Source organism: Populus alba, chromosome 13 (assembly GCF_005239225.2).
Source record: "Populus alba chromosome 13, ASM523922v2, whole genome shotgun sequence".
Taxonomy (NCBI): domain Eukaryota; kingdom Viridiplantae; phylum Streptophyta; class Magnoliopsida; order Malpighiales; family Salicaceae; genus Populus; species Populus alba.
In genome coordinates, this window is record NC_133296.1 from 6,094,912 (window position 1) to 6,122,687 (window position 27,776).

At 36.4% G+C, this 27,776-nt stretch overlaps 2 protein-coding genes across 9 annotated transcripts; both read right to left on the bottom strand.

The window, feature by feature from the left end:
• Nucleotides 1-162: 162 nt before the first annotated feature.
• On the bottom strand, nt 163-783 carry LOC118042446 (L10-interacting MYB domain-containing protein-like). The gene is made up of 2 exons (XM_073404072.1): nt 463-783; nt 163-357 (listed from the first exon to the last, which is right to left on the bottom strand). Exons 1-2 carry the CDS (start codon nt 781-783, stop codon nt 163-165), a joined length of 516 nt encoding a protein of 171 aa, XP_073260173.1.
• Nucleotides 462-27,776, bottom strand: LOC118042444 (TATA-binding protein-associated factor BTAF1). 8 transcript variants are annotated; one of them, XR_012167672.1, is made up of 31 exons: nt 27,665-27,761; nt 27,345-27,433; nt 27,130-27,224; nt 23,400-23,617; nt 23,214-23,268; nt 21,120-21,201; nt 20,383-20,717; nt 19,057-19,156; nt 18,360-18,969; nt 18,038-18,170; nt 17,852-17,920; nt 16,171-16,382; nt 14,113-14,341; nt 13,649-13,822; nt 12,565-12,990; nt 12,047-12,490; nt 11,667-11,786; nt 11,034-11,501; nt 10,019-10,557; nt 9,020-9,512; nt 8,876-8,944; nt 7,769-7,873; nt 7,416-7,643; nt 7,053-7,316; nt 6,906-6,955; nt 5,950-6,059; nt 4,814-4,896; nt 4,018-4,230; nt 3,414-3,855; nt 1,751-3,330; nt 462-1,639 (listed from the first exon to the last, which is right to left on the bottom strand). XR_012167672.1 is itself a non-coding variant. In XM_035050113.2 (29 exons), exons 2-29 carry the CDS (start codon nt 27,394-27,396, stop codon nt 3,685-3,687), a joined length of 6,147 nt encoding a protein of 2,048 aa, XP_034906004.1. In that variant the 5' UTR covers nt 27,397-27,433; nt 27,665-27,761; the 3' UTR covers nt 3,363-3,684. The 8 variants fall into 8 exon arrangements, 2 of the variants coding, with proteins under 2 accessions (XP_034906004.1, XP_034906005.1); XR_012167673.1 differs by lacking the exon at nt 462-1,639 and having other exon boundaries at nt 3,043-3,330; nt 27,345-27,481; nt 27,665-27,776; XR_012167671.1 differs by lacking the exon at nt 462-1,639 and having other exon boundaries at nt 3,043-3,324.

A 27,776-nucleotide genomic window follows, 5' to 3' on the forward strand; every position in this document is an offset into this window, starting at 1 on the left:
TCTTGTTTTTTTTTCCCCTGCTTGGATGTCAAGACGTTCCTTTTCTTTTCTTTTTCCACTGCTGCATGTGTTGCTACTGCTTGACATATTAACCCCTCTAACCATGTTGCACGCATCATTGGTGAAATTTGAAATTCCATCCTCTTCTGAATCACCGCTTCCTTATTCCAAATTAGGTTGTTCGTCATTGGCATTTGGATCCTCAGCAACACCAACATTATCATCACGACGGATTCCAGCCGATGGTGCCCATATATATTGTCCAGTAGCAACAATGTTGGAGAACATTCTGTTAAACTTCAACCGTAAAAACGGTTCGATACTAGCTCGCCTAAATTTTTTTGTGCCTCTTATTTCCTACACAGAACAAATGGAATTATTTAATGCAACTTGCCTAAATATTTTGGTAATTACTAAACTGAGATTTAACGCAATTAAAAATTAAGGAGGCAGCAAAATAACCTGAATTTTTGTTTTCCACAACTCATCACTTGCAGAAATTGTCCCTAATTCTGCACTCCAGCCCATACCAGTTTCTGAAATGAGCTTCGTCCATATCCTCCAATCCTTTTTGTAGCCATCCCATTTGTTCTTCAATTGTTTCTTTGTGAATGTGTGACCAGTTATTTCTTTGAAAGATGTTTGCAAATATTTCCAATCGGCCTTATCAAAATGAGTATTCGGTCTCATTTCCATGTCGATAGCCTTAATGAAAAGGTCACAAAAGACATGCAACATTTCTTTATTCCAAACAACTTTATCAATAGTTTCCGGAGTATCCATTCCTATTTGGATAACATATTTGCAAGCAAACATCATGAATTTTTATAACAAGCTAATCATTTGCGTAATATTAGAAGGAAGTGTATATGACATGCAATGGTGTACTACAACCAGTACTGTAAAGAACAATTAAATTCAAAGCTGTTTGTCTGTAGCAATTTTTGAACTTATTATACTGTGTAAAGTATACTCCATTCACCTACAAGTGATTACCATTCTATAACAATTCTAACCATTCCATACAATATGCATGTGTCCTACAAACATCACACATCAATACTGCACATCTTTATGCATCATCAAGGTAATTGAAATCCATTAGCAGTTAGCTTAGTTTCCAGTTGAAAGCATAAACATATCAAACAGATTCTAAACATTGTTTTTTACTGTTAGACCATCGCCTCCCAATTCTTAAATCCTAAAGAAATAAGTATAAGCAAGCATTCTGTAGGATCAAGGCATAAAAACTATAAAAGACATGAAGCAACACATATTTGACTCAAATGGCAACAACATTATCCAAATTAAACACAATTATCAGAACAAATTCTGCAAAAATTTTTAAAACAAATAGATGGTCAATTAACCTATTATCACAACACCGAATTTCTTTTTCCATATCAGCATCTATGCAAGCAAAATGTTGTGCTTAATTCACAATCCTTACAGCACAATATATTCATAAATATTATAACCTTGAACAATACACAACACCTAAACATATATACATATCTATAATTATCTTCAAGGAGGCGTAATTTTAACAGAAAACATACTCTACTGCAAAACCGTCTCCTTTTTGTCCAAGTAATTTCTTAGTGTCCCTTTGTTCTTTTGCCTCTCACAAAAATCGACCCTACATGCATAACATCAACAATCCCGAACAAATTGTGAGAAGAAATACAAATGGAAAAATTATTTTAAAATGTTGCAGATGAACTTCAAAATAAAACAAATAGCAATATACCTTTATATTGAGCGGATCTACAATATTAGGTGCATGGCAAACGTTTCGGGTAGAAAAACAAAAGGGGGCAATTATTTTTGACAGTAGACGAGACAACTTTTTTGTTGTGAGTGTGTTTGTGAGCTCACCCTGTTTTTTGTGTGACAAGGAGGAGGGACACAGTGGCAACAACTGTAATTTTACAGCAACCTCACAAGCTGAGGAGCTTAGCAAGAAAGGATAAAAATGAAGGGATCTGCTAGGTGAGAAGAAAGGATGGTGAACAGTGAACAAAGTATACTTTACAATCTCGTTGACGCTTATGGAACTGGTGAACGACACGAGATAGGATTACTTGAATTTTTTGACAGTGGATGAGTGGGGAGGAGAATATTTGAGAAGTGAGGCCGTTTGAATTGATTTGTTGAAGAGGAGTTTTGCTGGGAGAGCAGTTAGGGTGTGTTTAATTATCCAACAGCTTTTTTTTTAGGAGTTATTTCTTGACAATGTCGATGGGTTGCTTGCGGTTGCTGCTGGTCAGCAACAATTGGTGACCACTTTTTTCTAACCACAAGTTCAGCCACTAGGGTGATAGGTCCCACCACTTTCAACCCACGTTTTAAACATAACCAAATATATAAAACTTATGTTTTGGCTACACCTTAGTTCCTGTTGCATTACCAAAGGGCCTCTAAGACGAGGCAGGAAAAAACTAAACGAAGTTATCAATAATGAATCTAATTAAATGTTGATAACATTTTATTATTTTGTATTATGAGAGATATATCAAATGATATTTTAAAACTAACCCATTAGCATAACTTCCCGATGCCAAAATCTCCATGTGGTCTGTATAAATGATCACTTCAAGTTAGATTCATAAAACCTTGAAATAATATGTAACAAAAAGGTTCAATAAAAGCTTTTTTATATAAAAAAAAATATATACTTTGATTATGCTGTTTGTATTTTACTTCAGGTAGGAAGCTGCAGCTGCCATGGCATGCATATTGTCTAATATCATTTACTAAAAAATATTAAGTTAATGAAATTTAACTGTTCTTCCTACAAATAATTTTTTACTTTAAATTATTTTTTTTTATCGTTTTAACATAATTAAATTAAAAATAAATTTTAATAAATCAAAAAATATTATTTTAGAGCTATTTCAGAAGTAGGTTTAATATCAGTCGAGCTATTTCACAGGGAGGTTCGCTGGTGATAAAGAGAGACAGAATAGTGATCGTGAGGGTTTGGAGTCGCCCAATTCAAGTTTGTCAGGCCGTTCAGACAAGATTAATTTGTATCCACTCATGTGCAGGAAAAACTGGCAATCTTCGTTGGAACATAAATTTTGTATTCAGTAAAAGATAATGCTGGGAAATGTATAGAAATGCTATGGAAATATGATGCTGGCAAATGCATAGAATTGCCACGCTCCAACAACCTTAATAATGGATTTAGGAGGCGGCGGTTTAAGGGGGGCAAAGGTTGCTATGAACGGGTAAAAAAAAAAAAAAAAAGTACCAGAGCTTCTCCAGAGGGCAGAGCATCGTTTCAATGACGAAGAAGAAGACCCTTTGAGGTAAGTTCACCTGCAGCTTTGAAATAAAATGACACGTCAATCTCGTGCTTTCTGTGGAAATGATGAGCTAAAATTAAAGAGAAGGCCAAATGTATATACATTGTTCCAACTGTACAAATCTCTTTCCCATCTGATGCACATTTTGGGTTGAGATTTTTCTCGATACCCTTCATCTCTGCGTTCAGGCTCCTCGTACCAACCACTAAAACCTTCTTCCCCAGCCTCCCACATCGATCAGGAGAACCAAAAAAAAAAAAAACTATGGGGAAAGAAAGAATGGGGGGAATATGCTCGGTTAAAACGCCAAAATTTTCTTTTTCCTAACTCAACCACAAATATACACTTTGTACATGGGATGAGAAGCCAGGGTTCAGCTGTTAAGCTTGGCCAAGAACTGGGACAGATTGTACTCTTCAGTGTACTGCGATTGATCCCAGAGCTCCTCCAGTCCGCCAAGGATGGCTTTTAACCCCTTCCCAGTGCCCATTAACTTTGGATCTCCATCAAAGTTGCCGTCTGTGCGCTTTGAAGCAGTAGCTCCCTGGAAATAAAACCACAACGAAACATCACCAAAAGGAGATTGGGGAAAAAAAGGTTAGTCAAATTTAGGCTGGCCTTAAAATAAAAAAAGGTCAGTAAATAAAAAGAAAAGATGCAATGCATTTTCTCGGAACATATTGGTTACAACTTTTCTTAGCAATACCTTTGCTCTGGTTTCAGCTGACGCAAACAAATCGAGCAATTGATCTGTGTTCATCGTTTTCAGACTGGCATTCTCTGCATTAATAACAGCATTGGCAACCGACACTTTGAACTTTTGGAGACTCATAACTTTCTCTTCCAGAGTGCCACGCATTATCAGGCGATGGACATTCACAACTTTCTTTTGCCCCAATCTGTGTGCCCTGTCCATTGCCTGCAAGTACATCATATGACATAATTAACTAGATAAGCCATTTAAAATCAAAGAGAGGCGGAGAGCTACACCTCTTTGACAGAAATTCAAGCATATCCAAAATACCAAGTTATACAGGATATCATGGGGGTCCATATACTAACAAAAGACCACATTTGATTTCATCATCGAAATTGCTTGTTGCATCCTTAAGCTTTATATTATGATTTGGGTACAAATCACCTGCAATGCCCCAGCTTCTGAAACTTCAGCAATGCTTACAAAGCATGGAGGTTGGTTTGGCAAGCATGCACAAAGTTGACATTTCATTGGCATATCAATTGTGCTGGTAAGTCACTTAGATGAACGCACTTATAATGATATATTCATAAATTTAGAAGTGTATGTAGCATCCAACAGGGCCACTGAAATTTTGTAAGGTGTTGAAGGTTGCCTGCCTTCCAACTAGTAGAATAACCTTTGGGCGGTGAATTGGTAAAGTTCCTAACAAGTTACATGACAGGCAACACATGGTGCAAAGATTACAAATACCATTTGGACAAAATGACGATGGGAAAACATCTCAGACATAGAGTTTTCTTACCTGAAGATCTCGCATTGGATTCCAATCATGCTCCATAAAGACAAGGGTGTCAGCAGATGTAAGATTCAAACCAAGCCCACCAACTGCCAAGAGAGCCATAAGATAAATAAACTTTAGTAACTTAAACAACTGGAGAAGCAAGGTTATCAAAATCGCAATCAAAGTCATAAAATCACACGATTTCATGATGCAATATAAGTTGGCCGATTCAAATCGCTTCAAAAATTGCACTGTGCTAAGATCATGATAAAATCACTCTTTGACTTGGTGAAATCAAGAACTAATGATTTTAACAATCCCAGTTTGCAGCCTTTTGGGCTTAGTTTTAACTGTTATTCATGATTTAACACCTCCCAAAATTAGTCTATCATTCACTCAGCAAGCGCTTGAGTGCAGCTCTAAATGCATTCCAAACTTCCCAAAAGCCATAGAAGACGAACATAAAGAGAGATGAATAGATGACAGAATGAAGAAAAGAACAGAAAGATTGAGCTCGCAATAGTATCCCTCAAGATCATGCTCCTTGTCCCACTTAAAGAAAAATTAGCCCTCTGCTTGAGATGTTTGTCAGTCAAACCTGTGATAGAAAAGTAAATTTTTTTTGGGACTGGGATAATTGAAAGTGTTCTTATCTGTTTGTTTGATAAACAGGCGAGGAGATGAGAATGAGCGGTAGATGACGTGATTCATTCCTGTTTTTTTTTAATTGATACAGTAAAAGTTAAGAGATGCCCATGAACTGGGGCTTTCTCTGCTTCAATTGACACATGCTTGATATAAAGTATTGGGCTATCATGTCTCCGTTATGGTTTGTTTTCTTTTTTTCTAACTATATTTGTTATTACAATAATAAAATTTTCTAAAGTTTTCAAATATATGCTATCTTTTATCAAAATAATTTGAAAATTGGTTAAAAAACACAAATCCTAATTTTTTTTTTTGTTCAAGAGCCGTATTTTTTCATTTTATAAGTTTCACAAAGTTGATTCCTAGCATTTAGAGTGTGTTCATTGAACAGTCATTATGTAAAATATGTAAAATCTTACAATTTGATTTCATGATCTGACCTTTTGGACCCTTCATCGATTTTAATTGGAAAAGCGATTTTAAAAACCTTGGGCGAAAGAGTGACTTACCATGAGTCGTAAGCAACAAGGCATCAATAGTAGGATCTGAATTAAAAGCTTTTACAATATCAAATCTTTTTTCTGGCTCAACAGATCCATCCAGCCGCAAGTATGTGACACTGCTCCAAAACAAAGTGAAAATATCAGATATTTTAAATTTTATCGCTGTACAATGAAGAAAAGCAAAAGGTTGCAGTAATATATATTTTCCCTACGAAGAACTCTACTAAATGATGACCAGAGCATCTGCTTCTCAGCAGCGAGACATAGGTGGAATGGAAAGTCGATTGACTACGGAAACAATATCCACTATCCATTTACCTGTGATATTTGCAGTCTATCATTGACAAACTAGAATTCTAAAAATCTTCCCATTAAAAGAATTTTGGGTGTAACCAAGTATCATAACAAAACACTGGAAGGCAGGATTGGATGGGTTATAGGGTTAATGTCATTTTACCAATAATGACAAATTTCTTTAGTACACATACATCATAAGCGTGTTGCTCATGCATGTGATGCCTCACTTCAATGCTGCAATCCTTATTGAAGCAATTCAATTATGTGTTTTGATTTAGAGAAATTACATCCCATTGGCAATTCAATGATAAATATATTTTTTTATTCTTGCTGTGACAATTCTTTTTCTCAGTTCAGGAGGATAATTCATATTATGATGCCTTTAATACTCTGACTAAGCAATTATCTCTAGCAGGAACCTTTCTGCATGCAAGCAATGAAATGGATAAACAAAGGACTGAATGAGTAAAATGAAACCATGTGAGGATAAAGAAAGAAGTAACTGCAAACACAACGAGATATAAATAGCGAATTTGAAGGTATAAAAGGTTAATGAAAAGAAATTCCAAGAATGGACACATACAATAGAATTAAACAGACTTAAGGCATTCATATAAATACAAAGCACAAAAGGTTAGTTTAAAAATAGGAAACAGGGAACTTACTTCTTCATTTGGGAATGAAACAAGTCCCTTTCAATAATGTCAAGAAGGGCCTACATGAAATTTGATTATTAAGCAAAGAAGGATCATAGAAGAGAATGCAAGATGAACATTGTAAAGAAGTAAATTTAGTTGAAGAAAGTCAATTACTTTGTGCTGCGCAAATATCAAAACTCTGTGCTGCCCAACACTCACAGCATTATCAGAACTTGAAGCATCCACACCTATTCCACACTCTTCCAGAATCTCCTGGAGAGCAACTAGTTTTGGAGAGTGGTGAAGCTTATGAAGTTCCGAAAGTATGTCACAATTTGGAGGTAAGAGTTCATGTAACTGGCATACAAGTGATTCGGGCATTTTTTCACCAGCAACAAGCAATGGATGACTACAAAGTTTTAACAAGTATTGAAGTGCCTGAAAGATTAAAAAAAGTGGCACAACTTAGTTTGTTCAAAACTATTACATCGCACAACAGAGGGGGAACAACACACTGCCAACAAAAAAACACATCACCTGAAAAACGTGTGTGGAAGCTTTTGGCGAAGCACTATTTCCTTCTGGTTGTGCTGAATCATCCAGCTTTACCATGCTTGAAATCTCCTGTCTAACAAGGGAACCGGAGAACTGTTCGTAAAGTTTTAACTGGACAGGGCTCAGGTCACAATATCTGTCTTGAATAATTTTCTCTGGCAAGTCAGATAATACTTCATCTTTTGTTCTTCGTAAGAGAAAAGGCATGACCTGTTGTATAAACAACATCCAAAGACAACCTATAAGATCTGCAACACCCCAACAAGGTACATTCCCCTACTCCCTCCAAGTAAGGGAAAAGGGAAAAGTGAGAACAAAAGGGAAAACGACATCACCTGCTTGTGCAATGCTTCCATAGCAAGTACCCCAGCTTCAGCATCCTTGGCAGAGCATTTAGGATCTCTAGCAGCCAGCAAAGGTTTCCCATAAGTGGCTTGAAACTGCCAAAATTTCATCAAATCAATAATCATACAGGAGAATGGATCACACAACATAAGAATGGAATTGAAGCACTTGGTAACATCAGAGTTTTATAGAACCAAGCCAAAGATTTTAGTGGTTTGATTAGTCTACCAGGAACAGGAACTAGGAATGAAGGTATAAAGGTTGCATCTTTTTTTATTCAACCAATTTTAGCTATATTATATGTAATTAGCATGATATTTATTTTATGAACACATGATAAAATAGAACTCAATATGAAGATTTTGGTAAAACAAAAAAAAAATGTCTAAAGATAAAAATGCTTGAAATGAAAATAACAAAACAAACATTAACAATCACCACCATAATCAAAAGACAATCAAGTGGAAAAAATTTGGAACAAATATTAAAGAGTGCTAATAGATACTGTGATTATATGTGTGTGTGTGTGTAGGAGATCCCAAACTCCTAAACATGTGAGATAATATCCGATAAAAATAAATGTACTCAAAAAACAATTCAAAAATTGGGTTGCTGTTATCTGTCATTAGCTGTACAAAAAGCCAGCTATTGTTTTCATAACAGAATTGTAATTTCCAGCAAGTTGGGCCAATGGAAAAATTAATAATACACAAGTTCTGCACAAGAAGCAAGTGCTATAGCATGGCTGAAGGTTCTCAATGAAGTTAGAATGCCACATGCACACAAAAAAACATGTTTTAGGGAAAGGGAGAAAAGATAGGTAACTACATGACATTATCATGAAAAGCAGGTGCAATCCAATACAGTAATTTATGGTAGCTAGAACCATCAAATAAAGGAACCACACAGAACATAATTAAATCCATTAATGTCACTTAAAAACAAACAATTAACCTGCTTCAATGCTTTCATCCTCAGGTTTTCTCTTCTAATATTCACATACAACAAGTCCACGAAACAACATAAAGTGAACTCAGCATTCAGAAACAGTTCGTAAAATAAACAGCTTCCTAAGAACCAAGACATAGGACACTTACTTGTCTGTCAGTTCCAAGGAACCCTGGCATTAAAAAGTCAAAGAGGGACCATAAATCCATGATGTTGTTCTGTGAGAGAAAGCAGGTCATTTGTCAGAAAAAGAAAAATGTTATGTTCAGTGTGTTTTTGCACTTGTGTCTGACCTGAATTGGTGTTCCACTAAGTATTAGGCGATGCTGGGCTTTCAACTGCTTCACGGCAGCTGTAATTTTGGATTTTGCATTCTTGATTATATGTCCTTCATCTAAAATACAGTAATTCCACAGGGACTGTCCAAGGTAATCAATATCTTTGCGAACCACATCATATGATGTTATGATGACATTGTGCTTATGAAATTGTTCTCGAAGACAGATGCGATCTTGAGCAGAACCACTATATTGTAGAGTACTAATTAAAGAAGCATCAATGTACTTCTCTATCTCAAAGGCCCAGTGTCCCACAAGCGTCGATGGGCAAACAATTAAAGATGGTTGAACATCCTCACAGTTATTCAAAGCACGAAACTCTGCTACATCAGATGCCACAATTGCTGATGCTTGCAGGGTCTTACCAAGCCCCATATCATCACATAGAATTCCATGAAGCTTGAATCGTTTTAAGAAGGCCAGCCAATTTATACCTTCTTGTTGATACCTGGAAGCACCAAGCATATTATTATGATAGCTTGGGCGCATTAAAAGAGCACCAGTAGAATTAAAAGACGGGATAGAAGATAGAAACCCATGGCAGATGAAAGGCACATCCTTTGAGAAAATTCAAAGCAAGAGTCATGGGATCCTTGCAAATCAAGAGGACATGCTGGTCAAAACACAAATGATCCTGTTTTAACTTATATGTCTTTGATAGGTTAGTTGGTCATTTTATTGATTAGAGTCATTTAAGATGCTACTTCTATTTTAAAAGTGAAAAACAGATGAGTTACTGGATTTAGTGTTGTTGATTTATTGTTCACATAAAGGCAAAATTAGGTATTTTTCTTTTTTAGCTTCTATTAGCATGGAGTATATACCAACAGGGAGACCTAAAAACATAAACATGAAGATCATGAGTTACAAAATGAGTAAGGGAGACCTAAGAACATACAAAGAGCGCAATCAATTCTGCTGCTAAACTTCACAAGATATGAACAGAATATATACCTCCTCAATGTCACTTTTAATTCAGTGCAGAGCTTGTAATCATCAATATGGGAATTGTCAAGTAGTTGCTCCAAAAATTGTGCATCCTCTGCATTTCTTGCTAACCCTTCATTCAGTCCACTAGGAGGGGCTAGGCCTCGAGCTAAAGGAAGGAGAGGAACAAGAGCAGCAAAACTACGTGTCACACTCTGTCTGACGGAATGATCACAATCACTCATGCAACGTAGAAGAGGAACAACCAGTAGCCTAGCATAGGGGACCAGCTCCACTCCCAGTCCCTGAACAAGTGAACTAATAAGCATGCCAGCACCTTGTCTGGCATGGACAGACATTACATCCCCTAGCATAGGAATGGCATCCTCAATTACAGCTGCCATGACATTTGTTGTCATAGATTTGGCCATTGAGGTAATACACCTTGAGGCAGCTAATCTAACTGCAACATGAGAATGGCGCACACATTTGAAAATGCAAGGGAGAAGTGTGAGCAATTTAGGTTTCAATGCCTCATCCAGTAATGGAGCAATAGATCGCACCACCTGCAATTCATAAATTCAGAGAAAATAATAAGCTAACAAAACACTCCCTTCAAAAGGAATAGGAAAAAATATCTAGCTTTTTTATCAATCAACTCATCAAGTGTCCTGTCCAGTAATGGAGCAACTTCACTTTTCCTCTTGACCTCTCAAGCACTCAAAAGCTTCCTAAAGTGCACTCGCTCATCATTTGTAACAGTAATGTGTTCTTCTATCTATGTAAAGAAAAAAGGCAGATAAAGGAGCATAGCCTTCTCATTCTTCTTTTGATTTAATATTAGAGTTCCTGAAACAGGCGGATAATTAACATGTCCAAAATTCAGTAGTGAGTTGGACTTGAATTTAGCATCCATAGTTCAGTCATGTTCTGTCAGTGCAGGTAACTAAGATTTTGCCCCATTGTAACAGAGTAGAGGACTGATTTTAGGTTGATTTCCAAAAACAAAAATGTCTAGATGATAAATCAGGATGGTAACCACCTGGATATTATTTATAAGGATTTGAGGATCCTTAATGGATGCGATAGTTTTTTCAAATTGTTGTTCATCTGCAGGACTTCCAGGCTTGAGAACTTCGACAAGGCAATCCCATAGTTTTGGTAGCTTATCAAATAAATAAGCCCCAAACTTCTCACATAAATGTTTCAATGCATGTTCAGAACCTCGTCTGCTAATAAAGCCCTCAACTCTTGACCGGTCTTCACCACCAGCTAGCATATGAACCTTTGACTTTTGTTTCCCTGTACTAATCCCAAAGGAGAGGAGATCTTGATCATCAACAACCTCTGTGGACCCAATGACTCCAGCCTGGGGTGTCTCACAAGGATCCATGCACGTCAAACTACAAATATTCTTAATCAACTTATCATTTGGGCCAGGCTTACGTGCAATACAACGTGAAATTAGCTCTGCAAGAGCTTCAGCAGCCTTTTGTTGCAATATCTCCTCCTGAAAATGGCATGCAATATATATCAGAATCCAGAAACAACTGTACTTGGTGATCAAAACTGATTCCGGTTTATGGCAACAACAACAAACAATTGTACTTGGTGATCAAAACTGAATCTGGTTCAAGACAACATCAACAACAACAACAGTAGGGAGGAAAAAGACCTGCTCTCTTTTGATTGAGGCCATCAGGGGCAAAATGATCGGATTCAGCCGTGCAGGAAGCTCTGACATCCAGACAACTGCAGCAGCAACTAATGCGGAGACAGTAACATGCAAATTACTCTGGAGAACACAAATTGTAACAATAAAGAACAATTTTATCAAATGAGAGAAAATGGAGAACAGAATACTTAAAAATAAAGTCAGAACTCAGCAAGCGATCCAGACAGGGTAGCTGTAGACATCTAAATATCAGCCAAATTTTAGATATAGATAGATGTGTAAAGGATAAATCAGGTGATATCGAGTTCTCCAAACTTAAAAGGATACAAATGCTCAATAGAAAAGCATTAGACAAACACAATATCACACCTGGAACATACCTGAACACATTTTAAATAGCCCGAAGTTGTCAGAAGTCGCTGTTTTGATGAATCAATATCATCAACAATGTTGTGTCCAGTAGATTCATCACCAGCATTGTCATTGCATGATAATGGTAATTTTGATGCAAAATTGATTGCCTCATCAGGACTCAATTTTTCCACATCTATTTTAATAGTTGACAGTGAATTCTTGAACATGCCAGATGACTCGGTGACATGTAATAACTGGCTGGCCTCATTGCGCATCTTTGTATAAGTCCTTGAGAGCTCAGAATATGGAAGAACTGAATCTTTTGTTGGAAGTGCAGGGTCAGAACAAGATAACAAATCGAACAGCAACTTCTCAACATGATTGGGAAAAGCAGGCATAACCCCATGGATTTCAGAGGATTCCTTCCTTTTAATCTCTTTGAACAACGATATAAGAACCATTGATGCTACCTGATGAAGTCCAACAACTATTAAGAAGAGAGAGGGAGAGAGAATGGTAATTTAACTTTAAATATGAATGCTACCTGCCGCTGAACCCCTGATAAAGAGGTGAGAGCATTCCACAATGGATCTATTATATGTTGCATAGAATCCCCACGCAACTTAGAAGCGAACATTCCCAAAGCTGAAGCCGTAATCACTCGAGTATTAGTTACTGAGATTTCAGCATCAGCACCTACAACTATCTTGACTGTGCTAGCAGAAGCATCCCCATTTCCTTGCTGAGGAATAGTTTCTTTCTCAAAATCTAAGCCAATGCTGCTGCAAGACTCATTTTCAAGCCTTACAGCTCTCATTTTAGCAGCTGCTTTAAAATGAGACTTTCGAGGTGGAGCCACAGGCCAAAACATCTTTGTAGAATCTAATGGTGAGCCATATGGAGTAGTTGTAAGTTCTATCCAAGAAGCCATGTATGAACTTGCAGCAGCTTCCAAGTCCTCTGCTGGGCACTAATGTCAGCGAAGAAATTTGAAAAAGAAAAGTAAAATTAGCAAGTCCTTGTAGAAAAAAGTGAGAAGCAAAGGAACTAGCTGAAAATTATAAACATTAGAGAAACTTTTCCAGAAATACTCAAGTTAGCAAATAGACAAATAACATTTGAATACAAGAATTAATCCACTAAACAAGCAAAGCATTAGAACATATTAACTGTTGTAGACATTATAAAATGTAATTTTAGTCGGCAACTAGAAAAGTTGCCTCTACAAAAATAGTGCTTGTCAAAATTTTAAATTCCAAAGTATCAAGTTACAATTGTAAGAACTAGTCTGGCCAAATATAGTTTTTACAGGGACAAGAATTTGCAATTCAACTCACTATTGAGATTATTACTGCCATGCCTCTAGTTTTGCCAGTATCCTCTGCAGCATATGAATACATGTATAGTGTCCTACTCTTTGAACCGGATAAATTTATGCCTCGAAAATGAAAATGCTATAGTGCTGCTTCCAATGCACAAGTAGTTTATGGAATTGCATACTTTGTTGAAGTGACAGAAAAAAAAAATGCAAACAATGTATGAAAAAAACATAATGAATCCAACAATGAAATGAAAAATTCAAAATATCTGATGCGCATCATTTCATGCATCCAAGTTATATAGGAAACCTGGACAAGGAGCCTCCAAACCCTCTCTGAACAACGCAAAATTTCATCATTTGATTCCAACAGCAGATTCTGAAAAACAATACGCAGGGTATCTCCCAAGATAAAAGAGGGCCAAAATGATGTACTTGATGGCTCAGAAATGTTCCTCTTATAACCAGCTTCAAGCAATCGCTCCTGAAAATCAGATTCTTAAATGAAACATGATAGAATAGAATCCTCAGCATATAGAACCCCCATGCTAGCATATGCTTAATGACATTAAAGGAAACATGTATGAAAGGAATGAGAACAATTGTTCATGAAGAGGTCAAATGAAATAGATATGCAAGAATTCTAGTTTCGGTGAACAAATACTTATGAGGGAATGAAACAAGTGTCATTGCCATGATGATTTGACTTGGTAATTTTAACAAATTGGGATAGTGAAAAGGACGCTTGAATAAAAAGAAATTTAAAAGACTTACCAAAGTTCGAATCGCTGAATGTCGGACTGATGTGATACTATGCCTCATGAATGGCCATAATCGTGGTGCCAATGTTGATAACATGTATGGATTTTCTTGCAAGTCTCTTCCTTCTCCAACATCATCAACATGTACCACTTCATTTAAATCCAACTCTTGTTTCTCTTTTGATGTTTTCTTGGGAATCATCTCTTCCTGGGAATATATTTCTGCCAGCAGATTCATCACACTGCAACAAAATAACTGATGTTCAAACATAAACTCTTTTATAATATTTAATTGATTCAGACTACCACAACATGTGAATAGTCACACTTGAAAGATAGTCCAAGTTTCAACATATCACCAAAGTCCAATGGATTGAAACCCTGTCATTTTTGACAAGTTATAGTTCCAAACATTAACCAAAGATTATAATCCTCAGCAGATGGAAGGAAGGATATGACTTTGTTCCAGGAAAGGGAAGAATGCTAGCACCGATTCCAAGAAAAAAACATTCGTAAATAAAGCCCAGTGGTAAGAACAATAAATAAAGCTGAAAGAAAATATCCATATTGTATATGCCGCCAGTAAATGTTCCCAATGCCAGCAACAATGAATTGACATGGAAATTTTCCTCTTAAAACCCGATCCCCTGTGCTTTCAAAGGTCAGGAGTACAAATGTTTTAGAGTGCTCCTGTTTCAAGGTTAACAATGGATCACATAATAGAATGTTGATTTTGAGAGGAGTGCACAATATTAGGAGATACAAACCTAGTGCAAGTTCTATTAGTTGATTTATAGAATAAAGACTAGGTGGGAAGAAGTTGAGGCCAATAAAATCTTAAAGGAAAGGTCACTTCAAAGAAAATCACTCTACATAAGAAATGGTGCAAAGTTAGGCACCATATCAGCAATCTTAACTTTGCACAATCTTCTATGGGGAGAAAAAGTGATAATCAATGTTTCTGTGTAAATCCGGAGGGTTAGAGATTTATAGCATAGGAATATGCAAAATGGATTTTTATGTTAAGCATCATCCAAAATTTTGTGTTTTATGACAGGGGGGAGATGGATTTTACCTTCTTGTTTTCCTTCTAGAAGTTAACACGGTTAATCTAGAATCTACCATTAGTGGAGATATATGGTGCTTTGGCATTTGTGGGATACATGAATGGTTCCAGGTTCAATTGATAACATTTCTTAAATGCTTTGGGGAGGCTTTGGGGAAGGCCAAAGACTGCGAGCTTTTTTTTTGGATTCTAGAATATGTAATCACCACATCAATGGAAGCAACGTTTTGAGGGATAAGAGTAGGTTTTTGGCTTTATAGGTTCTTCGGCTCAAAGGGCATTTGAGTGTATGTAGCAGACATCCAAAGAGACTAGAAAGCCCTATTGTGAGTTTTATTAGCTTCAGGATATCTTCACCTTTTGGCGGATGCCCATGGTGTAGAACAACCAACAAGATGTTTTGTAATAAAGGCTTGTAAATTAGCATTGCCTAGTGGTTTGAGATATGGAATAGATGTTTTGTGATTTGTTGTGAGGATTCAGTAAACCCAGTATAGTGGAGTTGTTATGGATTTGTGTGAAGGAGTTTAAAAGAAAGAATTTAAGAGTTTTATGAAATTTTGGGCAGAAAAAATTATAGAATTTCAAGAATCAATTTTCACCCATGCAGCAGTTCCAGTATCATAGATCTTTTTCATTTGCATCTTTATAGTCTACTATTGTAGCACTTCTAGGACAGTTTAAGGTCTCCTTTACCTGACATCAGAGGGGACTGAAAAGTCCTCAGTTTTCTTGTATGCAGAAAAAGAAAATCATAAGAAGTGAACATGCAATACAGGCATCAGATATCAAGAACCAAGATGAAGAATGGAAACATGGAAAAAAACAAAAACATAGTGGGCGGTGATGGCACCAAGATGGCTTATGCCATGGGCACATTGTATATATTACATCATACTTTCCAAGCACACAAATAAGAGTATATAAAGCTTATTTTTACTAGTAATATTGCTTGTCACCCAAAACAAAATAGCAAATACCAAGTCACCCAGTGTGTAGATGTACCTGCTAGTGGAAGGACTTAGATCATCCAAATCAAGCAAGATATCCCAAAGTAGCATAACAATGGAATGCAATGTCCGACCCTTCATGGAAACAATTGCAGCAGAAGTAGGTATTAGAGCATCTGCAGCAACTGCCCTGACATCATCATCAGGGTCCTCCAGTCCAGCTTTACAAGCAGGTAGAATGCAGCCAAGCAAATCAGGCAGCATCTCCTAGTGTAAACAAAGAGCAGAGATGCATGATGAAGAAAAATACAAATGACACAAAAAAAAAAAATTACAACTTTAATGTGTCTGTAAATTAATGAAGTGTATGCATGAAGAGGCCAATGCTTGAAACTCAAAATCTTAAGCATTGGTTGTTTCTCTTATGTCTTCTCTCCACTTGCTGGGTGTTAGTTCCCTCCTTAAAACATCAGTACCTTGCCTCGATATTTTTGGTGCATGTTTTTCCAATCCAGTGCTAGATATCTCCCTTTAAGCCCCCACACCATTGGTGTGAACAAGACCCAAAAGCAAACCCTCAGGATCAAGGCAAAGAGAATTACTACCAAAGCTACCTAGACCCATGAGCAACAGTCTGCTTGGCATATTCTTTACAAGGCAAACACAACAAATTTTAGGCCACTAGAAATATCTTTCCCATTTTCCTAACTATATTGGCACGTGTTTTTTTCTAGCTTTCTATCTCATCTGTCTGGGAAATATTAATTAGAGTTTGCAGAAAACAAGCTAAATGCCCATGAAACCCTCAAAAAGAGAAAAAGATCAATTCACCATGACATTTTCCAGAGTAGATGAAAAGAAAACAGAAGTACAGTAGAACCTGAATAGAAAATAAAGGCAGGAAATCTATGTGTAGTACATATAATTAGTTGGTTTGGAAGCTGAGAACATTAAAGCAAGCATGTGCATTACAAATGATGAACATTTTGTTATTCAAGGAATAAAGAAACAGAATCTGAAACTGCCACTAATCCAAGTGACCAGCCCCATCATGCCACAAAATAGGTAAAGGATGTAACACATTATCTATCCCAGCCATGGAACCAAAAAGGGGCACTTGGACTTCAAATTTAGTTTCCACTTTCCCAAAGAAATATGCATCGAATATGGGAACAAGACAGGAAAAAGGGAAGATCGAGTGGTTTAAAAAGGGTCAGGCATGACCCAAGTTCCAGTTTCAGAAACAAGATACTCCAGTCAGGCCAGCTAAAACCTGAATGTCACAGTAAAGACAAGGTTGTTGAAGCCTTGATTGGGCCTGTTAAAATCCACCCAGTGATCAGTTCTTGTTCAAGATTCTCTACGTTGAAAATTTTGAAAAGTTCAAGACACTGGGTTCTTTCACTTCTAGCTATAGACCGTGCTGTTTTTTTTGCCCCCTTTTGCATGACATGTGCAATGAACACTTCAGGGAGTTATAAATGGGTCTCTCTATCTCACATTCAAGGGGAATGGAGGGATCCCCTTCCTTATCATACATACATTCTGGATCTTTCCAAGTTTTCCTTTTTTTCCTACATCTCTGTCCTTTTGGAGGATGACTCCCTAATGCAATGCGCTTTTCTACACATGTTTCATTCAATTTTATGATAAAAGAAAAATAAATAAATGGTTTGAAATAAATTTCATGAGGTCTAGAATAAGCACTCAATAAACCAGAGAGAGAGAAAATTCACCTGTCGAACAGCAACCAAATACTTGATGCCCAAAAGGCTTCCATGACGAATTTCCCATTCTGGCCTACGCTGAATAAGGAGGAATGACAGAAAAATAAAAATCACCGAAAAAGCACTAGGTATACATCATACCCAGCATCTCCAACATAATAGAGACTAAAAAGCATGTTGTTATATGATATCTACCTGCATTTGAAGCAGAATATTCAATGTTTCATAAACTAAAGAGTGATGCATATACTTAAATGCAGCACCTAATGCTTGGGCGCAAGTTTCACGTACTGGAGCAACCACCTGGTCAGATACATAGTCTCCAAAACTGCACAAAAGAAAGAAAATTCAAAAGCATCACATATATACTAATCCGAGGATGGAACGTAGAAATGTAGCCCATGCAACAATCTTTAAAATCAATATATATATATAGTTCCCAGCCAAATAATGGGTGAAAGATTGAAACTTAAGAAGCAACAATTTATGGGCAATCTAAAAGAATCTGCACACTTACCGATCTAGTGATAATATGCATAAGAAACGAATTGCACAATCTTGAAGAAATTCATTATTTTTTATAGAAGAATGTCTGGCCAATTTAACCAAATTCATCAGCTCGCAATTTTCAGGAGAACTGTTCTGCAAATTTGACTTCATAAAAGAACCCTGGTGTTCAGGGTAACCCTTTGACTCTACCATGCCAACAGCTCTTTCAGCAGAATAAGATGCATCATTAGGGTAAGATTCGGGATCCATCTTAACACAACTAACGATATCAACTTGGCTATTAACCTGCCCAACAGGCAAATTCCATCCACTATGCTCAAGTTTTACACAAATGTCACTACTACCGAGATTGCTAGTAGAGACCATCATATCCATTGTCTGGGATGACACATCTTCAGATTTATGTCTTTTTGGATTTGGCTCAAGCTCATCTGTTAAAACTTGCAAATTCAAATCAATTTCTCTCTCTCTTTTAATGGCATTTGAATATTCTCTCTCTCTGAGATCATCAAGAGCACCATCCAAGCTCAAGTCAGGCACAACCAATCCAGCAGAACCACCATGATGAGTTACGATTTCTCTCAAAGCCATGACACTGCCATGGCGAACCTCCCAAACTGCCAAAGAATTCTCACACAAACTACAGTTAGAGAATGGAACCACAATACAATCCTAATCTAGCAAAATAAAAACAAAAAACTAACCAGGGTCAAACATATCAACAATAAGTTGTTCAACAAAACCATGGAAAGGCCACCTCCCACCTCCATCATGCTCCAAGTTGTCTTCTTCATCAGCATCTGCCTGCATAGAAAGAAAGCATCAAATTGCAGCTCGGACTGATCAGGTAGAACAGGTAAAAGCAAAGGAGGTATAACAAATATGACTTTACAACAGCAAACAATGATAATATAAGTAAACTATGATGGATGTTTCGCCAATGGTATTTTGTCAGTTAATCAAACCATTTGGCACGTCCCATTTTGTAGATCCACTTTCCAGAATAACACTACAATTCTGTTACCTTCCAATATTGAATTATTCTTTTATAGAACAAGCATTGAATTGATTCCATTGACCAAAGCTTTTAAGGTAGTCTCCAAATTTGTCTTCGTTAAAACTTAGGATTCACAATGATGGAGAAGTTATTCAGTATAAGCATTGATCTTTGTCTCTTACAAATGTTTCCAATTCCTGTTGCTTGATGCTCTCATCTCTCACATAAACTAGATGAAGGACAGAATAAAATATATAGATCTTATAAATGGCTTTTGTGACCGGAAATTAGCTATTTCTTTCAATTGTAGTTAAAATAAAAGAACAAAAATAGGACTCTTGGTAAAGTCAAAAGATGAATCATTGTAATCTGTATGGAGAATTACAATTTATAAGCCCAAAGATTTCTGGTGCATACCCTTATCCATTGTACTCTGATACTGTTTTTAAAGCTTGGTCATCTAAGACCCTTTCAGTCTCTCCAGTTTTACCCTTCTTCAACAGATAAGAAATTCCATTCAGTGAAAGAGAAATGAATACCACATGGAAAATTAGACATTTGCCCACTGATACGATGTACTAAAAAAAAATAGCTCCAAATACCTATGAGTGGCTCTAGACACAAAACATCAAAACAGGCAGGGAAAAAACACTACTTAACAGTTTATTCTAGTAGATGTGGTTTTAGGTTTGCCAGCTTAAAAGATATCTTGCTCATGCCCTTGGGCTTGGCAAAAGTCTGCAATAAGTGGGCACACATGCACCTTAGATTGATGTCCGTCTCTCAAAAACATCTTCCTATTTGAAAAACTAAACAGTATGCCCCTAAGATAAACCGATCAGCATTAAAGACTTTAAATCTGCACAAGATAATGAAAGAACATAAAATGCTCCCTCAAGAAAGATGAGCGATCAAATGCATGAAGGAAACATGCATAATAACGGAGCACATCATTTGCTTCTCAATGTCTGTATATTCAAGAACACCTGTACATAAGCTGTGACAAGGGGCAGTAAGAGATATATTGTGGTACCTTTTTAAAGCTAAAGGAGTCTGTATTTGAGCCCTTTGGAGTTGTACTCTGAGGACAAGCAACCTCTGTATCCCCATCCTCTGACCAACTTTTCACTTGGTCTTTGGAATTTATTTTTGCTTTTCGCTTTAGGAGATTCAGCTCCCTTGCACTTGGTCTTTTGGAAATTACACTCGGAACCATACTTGCAACAAGTTGCTGGATGTTATGCACAGACGGGTGTTTGTAAAATCTATGATCTAAACCGTTTCTTTGAGACTCTGGTCTGTGGACAACAAGGTCTTCATCTTTAATCACATCGTTGACATCCATAAACTGCTCACAAACATCTAAACCTGCCACAAAATTTCAAGGTGTCTGAGCGAATTAACAAACACTTCAGACAACATGTCGGCAGTCCATTACATCAAACAGACATTCAGGAGACAAGCCAGCGAGAAGGAGATAGCATATTGAACATTAGTGCTTTTCTTTTTCTTTTTCTTTTTCTTTTTCTTTGTTTTTTCTTTTTTTTAGTGTGTGGGTGGGTTGGGGGGGACAAAACATTGGAGAATATGCATTTTCCCTTCTCCAAAAGATGAAAAGCCAGAACAACAATTGCACAGAACAGCTGGAGGGGTTAGTATATTCACTGAGGACACTCCTCTACAAACCAGATGCAAAGCACCATTACTAGGCAAAGAAAACACTATTTTGTTGCAAAGGAAAGAAAGGTAATAGTGGCATCAATTACTAACCCAACCGACGTCGCAGGTTTTGTTTCTGGCGAGCCAATCGCTCCCGTGGATTCTTAGAATTGTCATTTGCAATGTCATATTCCTGGGATCAAAACTGATATCAGATCTTGACATAGATGCATATACTTACATATCAGAACATGGACATTTGAAAGGAAATGGAGCTAGCCAAGCTAGCACCAAGCAGTTTTGTGTCATGCAAATTCCTTGCCCATCCAAAAGAAAGTGAACCACCCCAAATATCTAATAAAGGGACCTGTACAAGAAAAGGGGATGGGTGCAAATTCCCAATGAATACCCCAACAGGTTTGTGAAGATAAAAAGTTATTACAACTCAGAGGTGCAAGTTTGAATCATACATGATGAAATTTCAAGTTTTTTTATAAATTTTCACAGCATATGAACAAGTCCCCTGATCAGCACCATCAGAGATTACTATTGTCCTAGTACTGCTGATGCATATGCAAGGTGTGGATACCAGCAATGTTCATTACTAAAATAATTCTTCAAGTACTGATGAAATTGATAACAAGAAAAGCCTAAAGATTCCTCTTGCTCCCTCAAACCAAATCATTTTTTCTTTTTTTCTTCATTTCTTCTTCTTCTTTCTTTCTCTCTTTTTTTTCCTGAAAAGTATTCTAAATATCAATACACTGGTACTAAATCAGCCAACTTCAGCTAAAATAATATTTATGCAGGACTGGTAGCAAGTTTCCTTCACAAAATGCCTTATGTTGATTTAACTTCATATATGAATTATCTAATATAGTCAATGGCACAACTCCTCAAAAGTATACATCAATTTTGTTCCATAATGCAATCTAATAAGAAATTGGCCCTGCAAACTCTTAAGTCATCCCTGCAGAAAAAGTAGTCTTCCTTTATTTTTTTCCATTCACCAAAATGTCACAAGGCAAGTTAACAGTACCCAAGCAGTCAGGGAAAAAAAGGAACTGAATACCCATCCACTAAGCATTTGTATCCACCTAAAATAAGTTAAGCCCTACTGAAAACACTGCTTCTGTGGGATATACCCAAGCACCACTCTACACATCATTCCGTAGAGCCAAGTTTTCCAAACTCAAATGACATGCTCAATTTGCACTGCCAATTCCTCTCTTATGGCACCCCACTCAGCTAAAGAAATACCTTGAAGGGGGGATTCAATCTGTAAACCTATCTAATCAGGTTATGACATTAAGAGTATGGGTTCAGAATGCTAACCATCCCATCTGGAAAGAATAATGATGGTTGACCAATCTATGTAGAGAGCCTCTCCTTTATACAGATGCATTATGGTAGATTTGATGACGGTTAAACACGTCATAAACACTGAAGAAATTGAGTTCTTTGTTGTTTCTTCACTTCAACTTCTCTAACCTCTTACATCTTTATCAGCATTCCAACACTCTCCAAAAAGAAAAGGTGGCTGGAATCCCATTCCCTTGGTTCAAGAGTTAGGGATGTACCCCGTTCAATGGTTTAAGTTGTATTAATGTTACAGTCAATCAAATAACAAACTTTGTATAATAACCAGATTCACTAGGTTGAAAGCCAGCATGTAACCCCTTCCTTCTTTTCCTAAATATAACGTATAATCAAAAGAAAAGATTAAATAGTTGAAATTGAATCAAATGTAATCATTCCAAGAGAGTTATTGGCAAATTGGTGCTATCTTTTCACAAAGCTGCTAAACCAGTGAATCACCTGTTATTACACTGTTTTCAGGCTAAAGCACCAAAGGAGTTTGATTATGGAGCCATGGTTGTCACTTGGGACATTCCAAGCTCCATAGAATATGAACTGTGAAAGCATTAAAGGGCAAGGTTTTTTAGGGGGGGTATCAAAAGATACGGGGTTGTATTCTTCCACTTCCACTACTTCTTTTTAGGATGACATGCAAAGAAGAAAAGACAGAAACACTTGACAGAGAATAGATTTCCTTTATATTTCTGATATACAATGGAATCTTTTATCTAATGCAGATGATGCCAAACAGTCTGCTCATTCATTATTCTTATAAAACTTCTTTTGCTAATCAAGGAAAATCCAGAGAGCAATGGAATTTCATGACAGTGCAAGAAATAGTATTACCTGACCTCCAGATGCCAACAAAGCACCGAACTCCAACACTTTGTTCATGTCAAAGCTGTTAAATAGGTGAAGAAAAATAAATATCAATGCACATGAAGACTTTTTTTTTTTTTTGCTTGTACACTAAATAAAATAAAATCCACGTACAATAAATGTAAAAGAGTGCAAAATCAATCAATCAGCAACCTTCTAAATAAACCGTTTGATATTATTTGAGAATGAAAATTAGGGCATGCCACCAAATCTTCAACATGACCTGAAACCCCAATCTCAGACATCTTTGTTTCGACAGAAGCAAATAATTCAGTCAAAGAAGTGTGCTTGACATTCTGAGCAATAGCCCCAATCGCATGAGCAGCTGCAACTCTTGTATCCCAGTTTTTACTATGGAGATTCTGAGAAACCTATTTTCACAAGGCACTTATATTAAGATTTGATGTCAATGATAGCATTATTGCAAAAATAAAATAATATTATCATCATCATTTCCAATATAATTAAACTGATACATTACAATGAATAGAACCATTCAGTAATAGTTCACAAGAAAAAGGTCACCACAAAACCACAATATCATGACCAATTGACCCATACAAGAGGAGATTAAAGCAAAAGGGTCAATTCAATCTTTGAAAATTACATCAGAATGACAGGCGAGCAACAATTTCAATAATTAAAAAAAAATTGCAAACTAAGTGATTAAATGTGCATTAAGGCAACAGCTCATGTCTGGTACACTTCAGCTTAGTTACAATTTTCTCTACATTTACTGTACCGACCACTTTTTACTGGTTAGAGAGGCCCTCTTTAATACATTAAGAAAGGATGTTCATATGGGACAGAAAGATTTGGTAATAGGAATTTAGACCACATACATGCTGGTAAACAAAAACCACCTTGACCGGATCAGAGTAAATAACAATGTTGAATCAGGCTGCCATTTAGCTATACCATCCGGGACCATAATCTGATATGTCTGTCATCATCTTCACTCATACTAATTGAGTCCAATTACTCTTTTACCTTATGCACCATATGTTTGCATAGCACACTTAACTAAACCATCACAAGTTAAAACCCCTCCCTAAATTATCCTAGGGGGTGCCACCTCTCCCTCCTTAAAAACATACTTTTATACAAACCTTACATCTACAAATACCCTCATCTCAACTAGCGCAAAGTACATGGAATCTGAAATAACACCCTCACAGGTCTTTAACTATTCCTTAGATGCTCATGATCAAGGCCAATGGTAGTTTATATCAAAGAATGAATGAGATGGGCCAAGCATCAAGTGCCTTTTTTGGTCTGTAAAGGAGTTTTATATGTTTTAGGTTGTTTTTTCATCACCAAAGAAACTAAGAGAATTTAGTCAGTACTAGATTTACAGCACACATTCTCCCATTGACTGATTAAGATAACTCTAAAATCAAGGAATCCACCTTCACCTTGATTTTTAAATTTTCTTTCAGTTCAATCACATTTTATCATCCCCAACTCCCATCCCATGTACCAATAAAAAGTCATGGCGAAAAGTTTCACAAAAAGCTCAAAAGTAGATTGAGGTCCACATCACCTCCTTATTATTTCCAAAAGGACATTTTACCCCTTATGTCCTCTTCCATAGTAAGCATTCTCCGTCACTGAAGCACAGAAAAAAGAGCACAAAGAACCCATTTTCACTGACAATAAGTCCATTTTTTCCAAAAAAAAGTATCAATAGATCCCATACACCATCTATGAATGCCTCAAGATAACATATGAGCACAATTTAACTCTTAATCCAACTTAGTAAAACCATTTGTGATTCTCTTCTTCCTTGAAAACATATATATAGTTCAAGAAACAACAACATAAAAGGCATTTCAAGAAACCAAAATACAGCATGATACCAAGGGCCTCAAACCCACCCAAAGAAAAATAATACAAAATTGGCAAACTTGCCCTAACCTTGGTGAATAACCTCCACAAATCACAGCCACGAATGTTCCTATTTCCTAATGATGACAATCCAACCCAAGAGAATTTTTTTCGTTTCATAGAAGAAGATATATTATAGAAATAACAGAATGGCCGGCCATAAAAGAATTCGAGCACAAGTCATCTCTAACAAAAAGAAAAAAGAAAAGAAACAAATCTCAATACAAAAGGTGAGTAATTTAGTCCCACTAAATTTATGCCCACAAAACTCCTCTGAGAGCCCCAAAGCATTATATCATGAGGAAGGAGCAATATTGACCCACCCCACAACAGCCATCTAGTCATGAAAAAAACCTTCAAAATCCTAACATTTCTCCCCATCTAGTTACACCAAAAGATTACAAACACCACATGCTGCCACAGAATCATACCCATTCTTTTGGCCTAATGAGTCCCCACATAAAAAGATCAGCAACAAATTTGATCATTAAAGAAGATTAAGTGCTCGAGAAGATCCTTGTAATCAATATCAGGCACCCTCTTTGAAAGATTCTCGCCAACTCTCCATTTTCCAAGGATCAAATCCCACACTGTCCAACCCAATGGAAAATGCTTAACTTGTAAAACATGAATCAAGCTTCCGAAAAAAGCATCCAAAACTTCCAAATCCTACACTACAAGTCACCCTTACCTCACTTTAACCCAATTTGATCTAGAAGCATAGCCAACCCACCCCTACTTCCAGCCAAGCTTTAAACACAAACCCAAATGCTCTAAAAGAAACATCTAAGGCATGGTTGTTTCTTTCGATTCACGATATGAATCACAGGATGAATCTTATGATTCAGTCACAATTCGATTCCATTCAGTACGATTCAGTAAATTGTACGAGTCGACTCAAATCAAAAGGTAAAATGCATAATTTTAAAAGAGATGGGTCAGAATTGGGAGGCTTTAGTCTAGAATTAATGGATCATAACAATGTATAAGAAATTTTATTTAATAAATATTTCTACTTGAAACTGAAATGAATTATATATTTAATTTCACAAAGATAGAAAAGGGTGAAAGAAAGCAAGATTCCAAAGACAACAAGAATAACAAAGGTGATATCAACATTGAGAAAGATTATTATTTTTTATTAAAACTAGGAAATCTAGTAGTTTAACTAGTTAGAAATGGGTTATTTATTTAACTTGGTAAGGAGTTCATTTATAACAAGGTTAAATAAATAAGCCATTGTTTATAAATAGTGCAGTCCAATAGGTGTGCAGAAAAGAATGGTGCAACTCCAATGAATGAGATGTATACAAGAAAAGCACGCCTAACTAAAAGTTCCCCTCTGTTGTCTGCTAATAGATTGAATACATTGCTAGTTCTTTTACATATTTGAAAGTCGAAAAAACTTATGGGGATAACAGTACAAGAGCACAATGAACGCAAAGTTCCATTTTTTTTAAAGTATCCACTACCTAAAGTGAATAGAAATAACAGAAATGAACAAACTCTTGAGCCCAGGAACTTAAATTCCCAGAAAAAAAAAAAAAAAAAAAAACAAAATTTCATGAACTGTCTTAATAATTCTGCAAAGCCACATGGATAATCCCTTAAGAAACTCTTTCTTTTCACCAAAATTTTATACGTGGGGACATACATGGTATTGAGCCATTCTTTAACTGTCAAAAAAATCCCTTCAGGATACATTTACAACTGGCTGAAAACAACACTAAAGCTCTAAATTTCCCTTTGAATGAATCACATTCTATCGACACCTATGCCAGAACACCATATGCTATAATGGGAAATAAAGAGCTCATATGGACATTCCAGATTAAAAGCTCCATCCTACACATTTATAATTAATGTTTCATTCAACTCTTAGCGTACATAACAATATTGAAATGGTGCTGACAAAAGATAATCAGTTAACTTTAAAGAATCACGTGCATGAAACCACCACGCAATAAGACAGAATAAAAAGGAAGGATTAAAAAACCTTCTTCAGGAGAGAATGCAAGTCTTGAGGATGCGATTTCGCAATATCCCCAATCTGTTTCGCAGCAGTCAATCTTGTAGCTTGTGTCGAACCAGCTTCAAAAAAAAATTATATATATATATATATATATATATATTTGTTCATGTAATTAAACATGAAAACTTGAACAAAATCAAATCAGATCCAAAAATGACAATTAGAAAACAAAAACTTACTGTCTAATAAAGTGAGTAGCCGATTGAGACGTGAAGATTGTTGCTGAGCCATAACATCAACTCAAGAACCTCTACCACTTCCAATTCAACTACAAAACCGCATCGTTATTATCCAAAATTCACTCACTCACTCACTCCTGCTACCAATTGATCCCAAGAAAAAACATTCAATTTCTATAAAAAAAAAAAAATGCGTTTCTTTATGCGAAAATGCTTGATTTCAGTTTTTTATTAAAATGAGAACGGAGAATTCAAAGGATGGATGATGCACGGATAAATGCATGTGTATTATAGAAGGGGGAGAGAGAGATTAGGGTTACCAGACGAAAAAGAGAAGCAAAACGGCAGCGTGTGACGGTTGTAACAAAATGGGATAACGAAGCTACTTTTTACCCTTTTCTCTCGTGCTATCTGTTTGTTTATAAATATAAA

What these genes read in the sequence shown, in the direction of transcription:
- LOC118042446 (XM_073404072.1), bottom strand. Translation starts at nt 783, where the DNA reads ATGGATACTCCGGAAACTATTGATAAAGTTGTTTGGAATAAAGAAATG. An exon ending in TGTGGAAAACAAAAATTCAG is followed by an intron (nt 358 to 462) that starts GTTATTTTGCTG and finishes TGTTCTGTGTAG; the next exon opens with GAAATAAGAGGCACAAAAAA.
- LOC118042444 (XM_035050113.2), bottom strand. Translation starts at nt 27,396, where the DNA reads ATGGCTCAGCAACAATCTTCACGTCTCAATCGGCTACTCACTTTATTA. An exon ending in TTAAAAGTGACATTGAGGAG is followed by an intron (nt 9,513 to 10,018) that starts GTATATATTCTG and finishes TGGTGCTTCCAG; the next exon opens with GTATCAACAAGAAGGTATAA. An exon ending in TTTCATTCCCAAATGAAGAA is followed by an intron (nt 6,060 to 6,905) that starts GTAAGTTCCCTG and finishes GTTTTGGAGCAG; the next exon opens with TGTCACATACTTGCGGCTGG.